The sequence below is a fragment of the Pongo pygmaeus genome, chromosome 23, assembly GCF_028885625.2.
Source record: "Pongo pygmaeus isolate AG05252 chromosome 23, NHGRI_mPonPyg2-v2.0_pri, whole genome shotgun sequence".
In the NCBI taxonomy this organism is placed as follows: Eukaryota; Metazoa; Chordata; class Mammalia; order Primates; family Hominidae; genus Pongo; species Pongo pygmaeus.
In genome coordinates, this window is record NC_085931.1 from 59793037 (window position 1) to 59808166 (window position 15130).

General features: G+C 56.7%; 1 protein-coding gene across 2 annotated transcripts in view; it reads left to right on the top strand.

Annotated features, from left to right (window-relative positions):
- TAFA5 (TAFA chemokine like family member 5) overlaps positions 1 to 15130 on the top strand; it is a 272093-nt gene that overhangs the window by 226089 nt on the left and 30874 nt on the right. For both annotated transcript variants that reach the window (XM_054469892.2, XM_054469893.2), the window contains exon 3: positions 827 to 954. In XM_054469892.2, coding sequence (XP_054325867.1) covers positions 827 to 954 — 128 coding nt within the window. The remainder of the gene's footprint in view (positions 1 to 826; positions 955 to 15130) is intronic.

Here is a 15130-nt window from a genome sequence, read left to right on the forward strand (position 1 = left end):
GGCTTTCTGGTGGAGAGTAATCTCCAGTCTGCTTAACACATACAGCCACAAAATTGGGTGGGCCTCCAGGGAAGAGAGAAAATGCAGTTCTCTATGGCATGGGAGGAGTTGATGTGGGCTTCAGAGTCCTTGTGCTGGTGGGGAGCCAGTGCCCCCATCCACCTGCCCTCCCTGCCGCCTGCCCTGTCCAAGGGCCATCACAAGGACTCACATCCTTTAATCTTGGAGCCTTGACATGGCTGGTGCTAGGCCGGCCCCAGGGGTCAGCCCGGCATCTGCAGATGAGATGTGGCAGGGGTGGGATGGGGGCCAGGGGTTGCTGTAAAATCCTCCAGTCAAGGATGGGGCATCGACTCCCCATCTCCTGCCTGGCCTCACTCTGAGCTCCAAGCCTGGGCCCCCTTGGTTCCCTCCCTGTGCACAGGCTGCCCTCGCTGCATCTGAGGACATCCTGACTGGGAACCCCTCCTCGTGCCTTCTCCTGGCTCTCCAGTGGATTCCAGACGTGAGAGAGTGAGGCAGCCACGCTGCAGGAGGGGCCATGGCTCTGCTCCACAGATGTGTCTCCAGCTCCCTCGGTCACTGCTTACTGCTCCACGACTGGCCAATGGCAGAGCGGGACTTGGGGAGCAAGCACTAAACCAGGAGACCAGGAAGCTGGCGAAGCCCCTGGGCCCAGTGTCCCTGAGGGAGGGTCCCTGGGTGGAGCCACGCCAGGCATTGCCTGAGGGCCCCCCCAGCCAGTGCCAGGACCCAGGTGCCCTCAGCAACACCCTCACGATCCACGAGAGCAGCACTCTGACTGCCTCTCTCTTTTCTCCCACAGCAAGAATCATCAAGACCAAGCAGTGGTGTGACATGCTTCCGTGTCTGGAGGGGGAAGGCTGCGACTTGTTAATCAACCGGTCAGGCTGGACGTGCACACAGCCCGGAGGGAGGATAAAGACCACCACGGTAGGTGGCCCTTGGCTTTCTCGTGGGTGTGCTGGGGAGGGGGCATGTGTGTGCGGGCCTCGGACGCCACCCGGACTCCAAGGGGACAGGTGGCAGCTGCTCACTCCGTCCTCATGCAGAGAGGCCAGGGCCCTGTCTCCTCCCCCACCTCCCTCTCTGGGGCTGAATTCCTGACCATCTGTCCTGGGGCAGATGGTCTGTGAGTACCTGGGGGCTGAGAGCTGGATGCAGAACCACCTGCAAGGCTGGTCAGCCCAGAAGTCAGATCACTGACCAGGCCCCGAAACCCACTGGTTAGAGCCGTCTTGTTTCCGGGACTGATGTGCCCGTGATTGCAGGCTGGAGGAGGCGTCCGCCCCTCCTGAAGATGAACTTCTGATAACTCCCCCAGGGCACGGCGGGGGTTCTGTGGAGACAGGGCCAGGTGCAGGTTCCTTCCAGGTGTGCTCCTTCCGTCCCTGGGCCTGGCCTGGTGGCTGCTTATACCAGCAACCCGGAGGGCCCTTCAGCTCCTCTCTCCCCCTGAGTGGGGCATGCAGCGCACCCCGCCCTCCCAAAGCCACAGCTGACCTGGGACTCTAGAGCTGCTCTTCCCAAGGGCAGGAGCTTGGGGAACGCCAGGTGGCCCTGGGCCTTTTCTGAAGGCGGCTCCTCCAGGTACGCCACGGATGCTGAGGCGGTTTCCCCTGCAGAGGGGCAGAGGAGGAGAGCCCACGCCCACGTGCCTGGGGCTCGGGGCATTCCCATGGGGTGGCCTCGACTTCTCACTAGCGAGTGGCACCCCCTCATCCTGGCTGCTCCTCCTTTGAGGTTGGCATTGGAAGCTGAGGACATGAGTGGGTGAGCGTTTCCCTAATGCGGATCCGGGCTCCACGCTCTGGGAATGTTAAGTCAGGGAGATCTGTGGCTGGACAGAAGGATCTGGAACGCCCCCTGGCATCCCAGCCTCCTCCCAGGATTGCACAGGGAGAGGGGGCTGCAGCTCCTCACACTGGGCTGCAGGGAAATCCTTCCCCTTGCTACCTGAGCAGCCTCCAAGAGAGGGCTTGGCTGGGCTGTTCCGGCACTTGGTTCAAGAGGCCAATTTGGTGGAGTTGCTCCAAGGAGAACCACGGATCCCTGGGGTTCTAACGTAATCCGGGGCTCTCAGGGTCGTCTTCTGAGAGTCGCACGGCTTTCTGCTGCAGCCAGGATGTCAGTGAGATGGGCAAGGCAGCACTCCAAGCCCCGCATGGGTTTCTCAGGGGCCTCTTGCATTTGTGGAAGTTCATGCAGACTCAGCCTCGCTGGCAGCCCAGGCCCCCACCGGTGTAGGCGTGCAGGAGGATTGTGGGGCCAGGCACTGGAGCCACCCCGAGGCATGCAGACAGGACAGATGAGGGGCACGGGTTGCTCTAAGCTGAGGTCCTGGGCTTTGCCTGGTCAGGGTTTGTTTATCTGGCATTCAGTGCGGAAGCAAATGATTCCGTTCTGCACCCATGAAGTGCGCAGTGCTCTACCACGTCCTTACTGCCACCTGTCCGCAGAGGGGGCCTAGGCTCTCCTCTGTCCCTGCTAGTTGGGGTTCCCAGGCCTGCGTTACCGCCCTAAGTCTCCAGCAACACAAACAGCAGGTGCATTCCATCCACCTGTGGACCCTGGTCAGGCACAGCCTTTCGTTTCCCTCGTAGAAGCTTCAACATAAGCGGCCACCTCGCCCTGAATTTGGGAGGGATGGGTGTGAAAGCCACTCTGGGTCCCAGCTTCCAGTGACCCATCACTTCTCAGTCGCCCCTTTGATGAGCCCCTCCTCCTCGTGACTCGAGGCCCACGAGGCGCCCAGGCCGGCGTTCGGGCCGCACCCCTTCAGGAAGGGACTCGGATGCACCTCTGTGAGTTGACTGCTCAGTTCACCGGGGTGGGAAGTCGGGGAGTCCACAGACCCTGTGAGAGCTGACGGTGGATAAAGGTGTCATCACTTGGACGCGGGCAGGCCGGCTGAGCCAGTGACAGGGCCAGGACTGGCCCAGCCCCTCCAAAGGCATCGAGGTGCTTGGCAGGAACAGGACTGGGTCCTTACCTGGAGGCTGCTGGCATCATCACATTTTGGTTTTTGGTAATTTATTGGGGTGAAATTCACATAACATAAAGTTGTCGATTTTAAAGCGAGCAGCTCAGTGGCATTGGGTACACTCACAGTGCTGTGCCACCACCCCCTCTACCTTGCTTCAGAGCATTTGCATCCCCCTGGAGGGATGCCCTTCACCCACCGGGCACCATTGGGGTCTTCAGATCTGCATGAAGGCTTCTCCTGGTGCAGCTCTGCAGCCGCTCCTGCCAGGGTCACCGTGGCAGACCTTTTGGCCCCACTAAGGGCAACGCTAATTAAAGTGACCAGTGAAGCCCCCCACACGCAGGGCGCACACTGGTAAGTGGGGGACACAGATGTGGCCTGTCCCCAACCTGTCAGGCTGCCTGGAGAATGCCTTGTCAGACAGCTTCATGGTGTTTTCCTTTCTTCACTGTTGGCCCAAACCCTGGACCCAGCCCTCCCTGCCTCCTGCGTTCACCCAGAACGCCTGTCTTCTCCTCGCTCCTCCTCCCCTTTAGTTCTTCAGCACCTGAGTCATTCTCATGAAGTCTCATCAGGGACCCCTTCACCTACCCCAGAGCCAGACCAGGGCCACCCAACCAGCCTCCCGCGTCCGTCCAGGGCCGCCCAAGCAGCCTTCCACGTCCATCCAGGTCTGCCTGGCCAGCACGGCCTCTGTGTGTGCAGAGACGGGGAACCGAGGTGCTCACTGTGTCAGCTCAGTCCAAGCCCCCCACCAGGGGAGGCAGTGAGCCCCTCTTGTTCTGGGGCATTTGAGGCAGAGGCTGACCAGGCACCTCGGATATTCCAGAGGGGTTCGAGCCTTCCTGGCTTTGGGAACAATAGCTGCACCTGTCCTGTGCTTAGTGTGCTCAGAGAGCCTGGTGGAGATGGCTGTGGACTCCCCTTCCCTTAGGCCTCACAGGCCTGGGAGCTCAGTTTCACAGGCTTGAATACTGCAGATGGGCGAGCTGGAGTGACTGCTGGTGGCCAGGTGTACAGAAGTCCAGGGAGGTGGGATTGATTCTGCTCAACACAAAGGCCAGACCTGGCTTGGTGTGAGACCCCACGTGGCTTTCAGCTCAGGAGACTCAGATACTCTGATCTTCCCATCGTTAGGACACTTTGCAGGGGACCCCCCAAGCCTCTGCTGGTAGAGGCTTAGAGGGCACCTGCAGGGACCAGGGACATGGGCAGGTGGGAGTCTGACTGTAGCAGGACACTCTGTCATCCAGCAGAGGAAGGACGGCTGTCTGCTTCCAGGCCAGTCACTCTCAAGCACCCTGATTCTTCTAGAGAGTGAGGTCTCATAGGTGGAGGGGACGGCTCTGCTTTCCTGGGGGAGAGTGTGTGTCGGGGGCTTAAAGACCTGTCTCTCAGCCTGTGCCTCATGTTGCCATGGCGGGGGCACCTTGTATACATGGGCCGCGGATGCCTGGGCCGGTGGATCTCGGTGAGTGACAGTGTGCTCACTCCAGGGGACCGGGGTGGGCCCTGTAATCCTCCCAGGTATCTCGGGAGAAGTCTCTGGGAACAGCAGGAGAGTCGGCTCCTAATAGAATCACTGGCCTGTGGTGACCTGTGTTCAAAGCTTTCTGAAAAGGTTAGTTGAGCTCTTGAACCAAACACCATAGAACTGGAAGCTACAATCCCAGTTGTGCGATTGCATCTGAGTTCTCTCCTAGATGGTAAATTAGCGCTACATGAGATTTCACACTTTACCATAAATTGGTTTTCTGAGAGATGATGACGTTCTCATAACTTGGCTTTTAGAGACCCAGTGGATACTGAGTTGCTGCTAATTCCATCCTAATGGCCACGTTCTCAGATTAGAGCTCGCCTCCAGCCCAGGCCTGATGCAGGCAGCCACTCGCTCCCAGCCTGCCCAGCTACGCGCCACCATCGCGCCGAGCCCCCGTCACTCCCCAACCCCTTCCCGTGTGGGCCGTTGCCGTTTACTTCTCTGTGTGGCCCCACCAGAGTGTGGTTCACCTAGCACGGGCGCTGGGCCTAAGGGTGCTGCTGCCCCGTCCCCTTGCAATGCCTGTGCCTCTGTGTGTGACACGTGGATTCACAATTCATAGATTAACCGAGTGTGCACCCCAGGCACATGCTGATGCTTGTGTTTCCAGGATCACTGCTTTTTTGGGGATGGAGTTTTGCTCTTGTCACCCAGGCTGGAGTGCAAGGGCACAATCTTGGCTCACTGCAACCTCCACCTCCCGAGTTCAAGTGATTCTCCTGCCTCAGCTTCCCAAGTAGCTGGAATTACAGGCACCCACCACCACACCCAGCTAGTTTTTGTAGTTTTAGTAGAGACAGGGTTTCACCATGTTGGCCAGCTTGTCTCAAACTCCTGACCTCAGCTGATCCATCCGCCTCTGCCTCCCAAAGTGCTGGGATTACAGGCGTGAGCCACCGCGCTGCCCAAGATCACTGCTTTTGAAAGTGCTGGCCGTCACCCCATTGGTGGGTTGTGAAACTAATTTAATAGATCATGACCAGCATTTAAAAGGAGGAAGGAATAGAGTGAAAATGTGAGAAAGCATCTGTGTCAGGGGGGTGAGCGCCCGGTGACAAAGCACGCCCCTGGGCACACACGCTCACATGGGAGAAACCTTTCTCCTAGGTTGCTATGAAAGGCCGGAAATCTGCGTCCTGTGGGGACTCGAGAGAAACTGACCTCTGCGGTGCTTTTCCAGGCACTGCCTCGCCGCTGGCTCTACCCTGTGGACGTCCACCTGCCCCAGGCGAGGGCACCCTGGGTGGGTGTTGCAGGTTCTCCCGAGGTGTGAGCAGCGCTCCTTCTTGGCCCCCCACTCTGGCTCCTGCTCCCTGGGGACAGGCCTAGAGCTGCTGTCTGCCCTCCTTTCCATTCCTGTGCTCTGCCTCTGGCTTCCTCTGTCCTTGAGCTGGGCTCGCAGAGCTGGAGGAGGAGGGACAGGCAGGGCTGGTGGGGCCGAGGGGAGCAGGCTGGGCCCACACACGAGCAGGTCTTCTCTCCACAGACGTTCCTTGGCTGGGGCTGCGAACCGCACATGCGACTGGCTTTTGGAAATATTCTCATCAGTGTTTGCTCCGCCACGTTTTTGTAATGTTTATGTATTGCAGGATACTTGTCAGTGAGCTGTGCCATCTCCTACATCAGAATCAGCCAGCTAGATGGAAATCCTGTTTGCACATTCACTATTGAGTGCCACCTTCTAATTCTGTGCAGCGTGAAATCACAGTTGTGGGGGTGAAGAAAATTCAGTGGGGTTTCTGTGTGGTTCTATTCGGGAACTTGTATTTCATGGAAACTCATTACACTAAAAGCCCATTTCCCCAACATGAGAGATTCTGAGGATGTGCAGACAGCAGCTGCCGCTGATCTCGTGGGGGCTTGGATGTGTAAATTCCACCCCGGCCAGGCATCCCAGGAGTGTGGTGTAGTCAGGCCATCCCAGGGCCTCCGTTGGATATGGACAAGAGGACACTGAGGTCTCCTTGGGGCCTGGCGGCCCGGCCAGCAGCCTGCCAAAATGCTGTCTCTTCTCTCATCTTGCCATAAGCTGCTGCTGACTTGGGCTGGGCAGCTTGTGCTGTCAGCCTGCCGGCGAGTTCTGCAGGTCGGACTCACCCCAATCGATGATTCACGTCACCTACAAGCCCCTCTGGAAAAGGTTCTGTGGTCGTCTTGTGGTTGGAGAGTTCTCCTGTTAGCATCTCCAGCAGTGCTGAGCATCGTCCTAAATCCTTGCTTGGGATTTAGGAGCCGGCTTGCTACAGGGAGGAGCCTTCTGGCTGCACAGCCCCTGTCCCAGTGGTTGGCTTGCCTTGTCCAGGCCACCAGGACCCTTGACCCTGAGCTTCCTGCAAGCTCGGAGCCTGGAAGAGGGGCCCATCCCAGGAAAGGCACCTGTGCGGTAGCAAGCTCAAACCGTGAGGTCTCTTCATTCTCGGATTCTGAGGGCCTAGCGTGTGTCAACGTGGCCCCACTAACAGATCCATGGGAAGAACAGGCTAGGACCCCTGCATCAGAGCACCCCCAGCGTGAAGAGGGAGGTGTCAACACTGGGGTCCCGGCCCAGCCCTCCAGTGTCTGTGCCAATCCACCAGGCGGCTGGGGCACAAGAGTGCGTTCCCGTGCCAGGCCCTCGCCCAGGGCGGCCCTGCAGAAGGACAGAGTGTCCGTGGCCTGCACACTGAGCCCTGATTCTTGGAGGAACCATCCACGGGAAACGGCAGACACTTTTGCACCAGGGTCCCAGTTAAAGAGGACTAGACACTCACACTTCCTTTATGTGCCTTCTGGAACCCCCTGTAGGGTGACAGGGACACGAAAGGGGGAAAGTGGCCTCCTGCTTTGAATGCAAACTCAGCAAGACAGGTCTGGAAGGATGGGAGCAGGTGGACGGAGCTGACAAGCAGAGCTGAGCCCCAGGGGAGCAGTGTGCGGGCTCCGCCTCCATTCTGATGCAGGGCAGTGCTGACGGCCTCCTCCCAGTGCTGTGGAGGTGGGCCCAGTTGACAGGCTGCATGAGAGACCTCTGGTCCTTCCCACCCACCACCTGGGCCTCAGCTCCCTGCAGAACCCAAAGAAGACTGGACTCACAGAGGCTCATGCTGGAGAGGGAGAGACCTGGGCAGCGCTGGACCCTGCAGCGGAAACACAGCCAAGCATGGCAGGAACTTCTGGAAACCAGGAGATTAGGTGAAAATGGACGTTCTGAGGTGAGATCCCCACTCAGCTCCCTGAGGGCTCAGTGAAGAGACAGGAGGCTTCTTTCTGGATACACTTCCTGCCTGTGTGTCCTGAGGCCGCCAAAACCAATGACCACGTTCTGAGTGGGTGGAAAAGGCAGAAACATATTATCTCAAGGTCCTGAAGGCCAGAAGGTCCAAGATCGAGTGGTCAGGGCCCTGCTGTCTTGGGAGGCTCTCGGGGAGGCCCCTCTCTTGCCTCTTGTAGCTTCTGGTGACCCCAGGTGTTCCTTGGCTCGTGGCCACAGCACTCCATTCTCTGTGTCCGTCTTCATGGGGCTTGCTCTGTTTGCCAAATTTCCTTCTCCCTTCTCTTATAAACACTCCAGCCATTGGCTTTAGGGTCCATTCTAAATCTAGGATGATTTCATCTGAAGATCTTTGACTAATCAAACCTGGAAAGAACCTATTTCCAAATCAAGTCAGATTTTGAGGATCGCCAGTGGACATGAACTTTGGGGTCCCCCCATTCCACCCACTGAACTCGCCAAGCCTAGATCAAACCCATGGGTGCCATGAGTTGGGGGCCAGAGGGCCCTGCTGTGAAGCCCACCTGCCACCAGCCGGCTGTTCAGTGCTGTGCTCCTAAACATGGCGGAAAGCAAAGGTCACTCTTTGGGAGGGAAACAAAACCAGAAGAAGACAAAGGAAGAGGAGCGAGGAACGTAGAGGCCGCAAGGAGTCATCGAGACAGCAGAGGAAGGGCCAGCACACCAGCTAAACCACAGCTCAGCCTCAGAGACAGCAGACATGCATCCAGACACAGGAGGGGGCTAGGAGGCGAGGAGGCCGGGGGTCGGGGTGGGGCAGGGAGGTGAGGAGGCCAGGGCCTCCATCTTCCTCCTTGTGGGTGCTCTGCTTCCTGTCCCTGGGTCTCAGCCTTAGGGACATGTTTGACAGGTGGAAGGGTGTGGTTGTGACCCCATGTGCTGCCTGGAACACTGGCTCTGACCCCTGAGCCCTGTGGGTGTCATTACCCCAAGCCTGTCCTGCCGGAGAGAAGAGGGGAGCTCAGGACTGGGTGAGGAGTGGGGCCTGCTGGCCCGACCCAGGCGCCTCAGGAGACAGAAGTGAGCCTGGCCAGCAAGCCCACACCAGCCACAGATGTCACCACTGAGTTTGGACAGTGAGTCTGGATGCTGTTGGTGGCCTGGCAGTAGACAAGTGGGATGGGGAGCTCATTAAAGGAGTGCCAAGAAGCCTGGAGATTTTACATTTAAGTCTTTAATCCATCTTGAGTTAATTTTTGTATAAGGTATAAGGAAGGGGTCCAGTTTCAGTTTTCTGCATATGGCTAGCCAGTTTTCCCAGCACCATTTATAAAACAGGGAATCCTTTCCCATTGCTTGTTTTGTCAGGCTTGTCGAAGATCAGATGGTTGTAGATGTGTAGTGTTATTTCTGAGTCCTCTGTTCTGTTTCATTGGTCTATTTATCTGTTTTGGTACCAGTACCATGCTGTTTTGGTTACTGTAGCCTTGTATTATAGTTTGAAGTCAGGTAACATGATGCCTCCAGCTTTGTTCTTTTTGCTTAGGATCCACACATACGTATATTGCAGCACTATTTACAATAGTAAAGACTTGGAATCAACCCAAATGCCCATCAGTGATAGACTGGATAAAGCAAATGTGGCACATACACACCATGGAATACTATGCAGCCATAAAAAAGAATGAGTTCATGCCCTTTGCAGGGACACGGATGAAGCCAGAAACCATCACCCTCAGCAAACTAACACAGGAACAGAAAACCGAACACTGCATGTTCTCACTCATAAGTGGGAGTTGAACAATGAGAACACAGGGACACAGGGAGGGGAACGTCACACACCAGGGCCTTTTGGGGGGTGAGAGGCAGGGGAGGGAGAGCATTAGGACAAATACCTAATGCATGTGGGGCTTAAAACGTAGATGATGGGTTGATGGGTGCAGCAAACCACCATGGCACATGTGTACCTATGTAACAAACCTGCACGTTCTACACATGTATCCCAGAACTGAAAGTAAAATTTTAAAAAGAGCCTGGAAAGTGCTTTGGGAAACTGTACACATACACACATGTATATGTATATGTGGCACAGATGTGTGCATACATGTACATGTGGTATACCTGTAGGTACTGTACGCCTGTGTGTGTGTAGCAGCAGGATGTGTTACAAATCCAGTAGAATGTTGGAGACGTAAAACTGAGGCAATCTCTCAGAAAGCAGAGAGTAGAATTTTCTAAAAGAAATGGGAACTAGGAAAGGAAAACAGTAGAGAATCAGAGGATTGATTCAGGAGTTCTGAACGATATAACCTCCTGAAATAGCGGAAAATGAAGAAGAAATTATCAAAGAAATGCTTTCTAAAAACCTCTCCAGAACTCAGGTGTTGGTTTCCCCCGTGAGAGTACCCACCAAGCCCAGAAGATGAATGAATACAGTCGCATCCTAAAGCATGCCAGCATGACATTTCAGACTACGGGAGATGAAAAACATCCTCAAAACTCAGAGGGAAAAACCAGGTCATGGGCAAAGACGCCCACAGCAGAGCGTCGTCGGGTTCTCAGCAGATCGCCGAAGCCGGGTAACAGTGTTGCCAGGTCTTGCAGAGCGCAGGCTGCGACTCTGACCTGGAATTCCGTCACTGCTGGAACAGGCCGTCAAGGGTGCAGGGAGAACAGGCTCCAGCCCTGGACATCCCAGGAGGAGCCCTGCACGTACCTGTGCTTCGGAAGATGAGGGGAAGGGGTCAGGGGACAAGGGGGGTCTCCCGGGGAGAGGGCAACGAAGAAGCACCCAATGCTTTTAGCAGGAATTCGCAAATGAATTCCAAATATGCAGGCATTCAGGGAGGGAAAAAACGAAGATTTTTCTAGGAAAACAAGCACAAATGCCCTGAGGCTCCAGCGTGGGAATGTTGGAGAGCTGTGGCCGAGCCAGCACTGCCTCAGCTGGACCCGTTGCCCACGTATTCATCAGGCCCCGTTCTCTGTCGGGCACTGCAGGTGCCATTGGAGAGTTCCAGTGCTTCTCAGGGACCACAGAGCAGGCATGGCCCCTGCCCTCCAGGAGCCACACGGGGGTGATCATCACTGGGCACAGCTTCTGAGGGGGGTGATGGTCCTGTTGAATTGGTCAGGGCACAGTCAAGGGAAGAGGGTCCACCCAGGTCCTCTGGGCCAGCACCCCGGAGAGCCTGGCTTAGGCGTCGAGAGGGAGCAGCATGTCACCAGGAGTCAGTAAGGCCCCAGGCTGGGCAGGGCCAGTCTGCAAGGCCCGGGAGCCATCTCTCCTGCGTGTGGTGGGGGAGGACACAGAGCCACTTCATCTGGGAGTGAGATAGAGCTGCCTTCGCGAGCCCGGGCGGGCTGTGGAGCTCGTGGCCTTGCGTGGCCAGGGCAGGGCTGCTGCGGACAGCAGGCTGCGGGCTGAGCAGAAGCGGAGGACCCGGGAGGGTCTGCAGTGCCCTCTCCCAGAGACAGGCAGGCGAGAGCTGAGGTGGTATCAGGGTGCACCCAAGTGTCCCCACCCGACCTCTCCCTTGGATGCCCATGGCCACTTCCTGGCCCCCTGCACAGCAGACACTGGGCCCTGCTGTGGCCGTCATTAGTCAGCAAAGGCCGGGGCTGCTGGAGGAAGAAGGGGGACGCTGTAGCTGAACACTGAGCCTCTGTGGGGGCAGCGGGGAGGCCCCCAAGCAGGAAGGTGGTGGCTGTGGTTGTGGAGGGAAGTCAAGAGGTGTCTTGGGGGAGGATCCACAGTTACCAGGCAGCCAACCACACACAAGCAGGGAGGGAGGACATGGGCCTGGCAGACCTGTGTGGGCGCCATCCTCCCGTGCGACCTGTGTCTGCCCTGTCCCACCCCCACTAGGAGCCTGCGGTTCATCTCCTCTCCAGAGCACAGCCAAGCCAGGGCCTTGGGGCCCCTCCCCGCACAGGGACCCTGGTCCCAGCCAGGCTTCCCCCTGGCCCCATGAGGTCAACTAGGAATTCACGCAGCCCTTTCAGATTCTGGAAGCTTCTTAAGTGACTGGGAGTTCCACCCCCGCCCCCCACCTTCCAGTCCTCCATGTGAGCCTCTTCCCTTTCCATTGCTGGGAGCATTCATAGCCCCCATCCTACACCAGGCTTGCCCTGCAGGAGACAGGGTGCAGCTTGTCACTTCCTCCCTTGATGTGACAAGGTGTCCCCTGCCCCCGGCTCACTGTCACCATGGCTGAGGGCCCGCCCTGCCCTCCACCATCTGTCTGTCCCCATGTCCCCCCAGCTGACATGTTCTGAGCAATCCTCTTTGCCCGGCCAGGTCAGCCCAGCCTTGAGGACTTGGGGAGCACTACTGTGGAGGAAACGCAGTTTTAGTCCATTTTATGGGCCCAGGGGTATTTTCAACTTTTTCTTTTGAATCCCATGTGGGGAGGCGTGCAGACATCCCTCTCGCCAGGGTCCCTGGCCTGCACACACCTGCAGGGGCTCTGCTTCCCAAGGGCCGGCTCACCTCCCCCGTCCTTCTGGAACTAATGCCAGGTGGACGCAGAGCCGGGAGGACTGCAGAGAACTGTCCCTCGGGTGAGGTGGCATGTCCTGTCCCCCTCGGAGCCCTCCAGCCAGCAGCTCAGCCCTGGCCGCCTGAGCCAGAGCCCAGAGGCTCCAAGTCTGTCTGGAGTGTGATCAGATGGCGTTCATGGAGCCTGACTCAGGGAACCAGAGGGAGAGGGAGGCTGAGCTCAGGAAGAGATGGCTGCGATGGCCAGGGGAGAGGAAAACTGCCCAGAAGGATTGTGAAGGAACAGGATAGAGAAGGACATTCCCTCCCCTCTCACCAGCCCAAGAAAGCAGGGTGGTGGTGGGCCGAGGTGGCCTGAGGACTGACCCCCTGCATTCTTTCCCAAGGACAAAGAAGGCTGAGGCTTCAACAGGCCTGAGAGACGGAGCAGGGGTGGGTATTAAGCCAGAAGTGGCCCGGGACCCACACCTAACTAATCTTTGTTCTGCAGAAACAATAAAAAATACTAAGTCATTACTCTGATCCCTATCTGCAATCCATTTTGCGTTCTTTTGGTCACCGCTATTCATCACCACAATAATAGCTGGACATTTTAATAGATTCTGTGTGTAAACAAAAACGTATATGGCCAGCACCACATCAGCTAGTATTGTAAGCAGTGACACTCTTCATTTTCTCGGCAGAAATGAGCCCAGAAACAAAAAATTGGTTTGACCAAACCCACGTTATTTCTGTCTGCACTTTGGGCCAATTTCGTAATGGGAGACATGACACGCTGGGCGCCATTTACAGTAATTGTCCTGTGTTAGGCTCAATCTTCCTTAAAGAAGTTGTTCTTTGAATCGTTTTAAATACATAAATGGCAAATGGCTGAAATGTGAGGACGCTCGCCCAGTGCAGAAGGGTGGACGGGGTCTGTCGTGGAAACCCAGTGGGTGTGGCGGGGATTTCCCGGTGCCCCCTACTGTTCAGAAAGTTACGTTAGGTTGGGTCAGGGTGAGGATCAGGCTTAGGGTTTGTCTGAGTGACATGATCAGTGCCTCCTTCTCCTTTTCCCTGCCCTTGCTTCCCTGTCTTCTCCCCACCATTCCCATCCCTCTGACACTATTTTGGTGCCAAGTCAGAGACTGGAATGCACAGATGAGACACGTGACCCAACATCTCTGGGACACCCCTCGAGAATCGCTGGAGGGGTCACTTTTTGGTGCCAAATGGGCCTGCTTCGTTGGCCTCTGAGTCTGGCACATCACTGGGAAGAGAGATGGGAAGGGCTTGCTGAGTAAATGGCAGACAGCACTCTGTTTACCTGGCGAGGACTACAGCAAGGTGCTCACATCCCACCGTGCACAGCCAGGAGATAGAGGGGTCCTGGAGACCATCCTCCGGCTATGCAGGTGCAGGGAGCCTGGTCTCCAAGACATGGGGAGACACCCTGTCTTGTTGCTGGCAGGGCAGCTTCCCAGAAGTTCTCATGATGTTCACGATGGAAATGCAATGCCTTGGTCCCCACCACGCTGGCATCTGGGCACGGAGCCTCCACAGGGTTCCCTGTGCTCGAGACGTATTTCTGAGCAGCACCTTCCAGGGCCTGGCTGTGGTCTAGAAGAACTCTGGCTCACAGTGCAGACCACGGAATGTCCTGGAAGGGCTCTGTGTCCTGCCCAGGCCCCTGGGGACCCTTTCTGGGTGGATCCCAGAATAGGCACTTCTGGTTCCTGCCTCAGGCCCCCTCGTGCACAGCGAAGTCACACCCACGTGAAGACCCCAGATGAGGAACCCGAGTGGCCCCCTCTCCCGAGGGCGCTAAGGCCACTGTCCCCTGCTGGGCCAGGCTCCCTGACAGCCCCACTGCGTGGTTGCCCAGGCAGGAAGGTGGACATGAGCTCCATCTCGATGGGTGAGGCTTTGGGATGCTGGACTTTCAAATGACCCTGGAATCTGCACAATCCTAGGGGAAGGATAGGGTCCCGCCTTAGACACTGGAGTCTTCCCCATAGAGGAGCCTGTGAGGGACAACCTCCCTGGCCATTCTAGAGCCGCCTGGGCCACTGCCCCCGTGCCACCGTTGCAGCCTGCCCACCGCCTTTGTCCCACCCACTGCGTGTGACCTCGGATCCTCACCAGAGCACTGCCCCCGTGCCGCTGTTTCAGCCCGCCCACTGCCTCCGTGCCGCCGTTTCAAGCCCGTCCACTGTGTGTGATCTCAGGTCCTCACCAGAGCCGTTGGAACCGGTGCCACTGTCTGATTCCAAGTCTCATGAACTGATTGGCAGAAGGTGATGGCCAAGTGCTGGAAAACCTGTTTTTCTCCTATTGGTTTATAATCCTTATAATCTTACAGATGACATCACTTTGAGATTAATTTCTTTGTAAAGGACAAAGGTGAACTTATTCTTTCCTGATTGTACTGTGGAAAGTACGATCAGGGCGGGGCACAGTGGCTCACGCCTGTAATCCCAGCACTTTGGGAGGCCAAGCAGGCAGATCACTTGAGGTCAGGGGTTCGAGATCAGCCAGGCCAACATGGCGAAACCCCGCCTCTACTAAAAATACAAAAATGTGCCAGGCGTGGTGGCACGCACCTGTGATCCTAGCTACTTGGGAGGCTGAGGCAGGAGAACCGCTTGATCGCTTGAACCCGGGAGGCAGAGAGGTTGCAGTGAACTGAAATCACACCACTGCACTCCAGCCCAGGTGACAGAGCAAAACTCCGTCTCAAAAAAAAAATTTAATAAACATACATGTGCGTGTGTCTTTATAGTAGAATGATATATAATCCTTGGGGTACATACCCAGTTATGGGATTGCTGTGTCAAATAGTATTTCTAGTTCTAGATCCTTGAGGAATTGCCACACTGTCTTCCACAATGG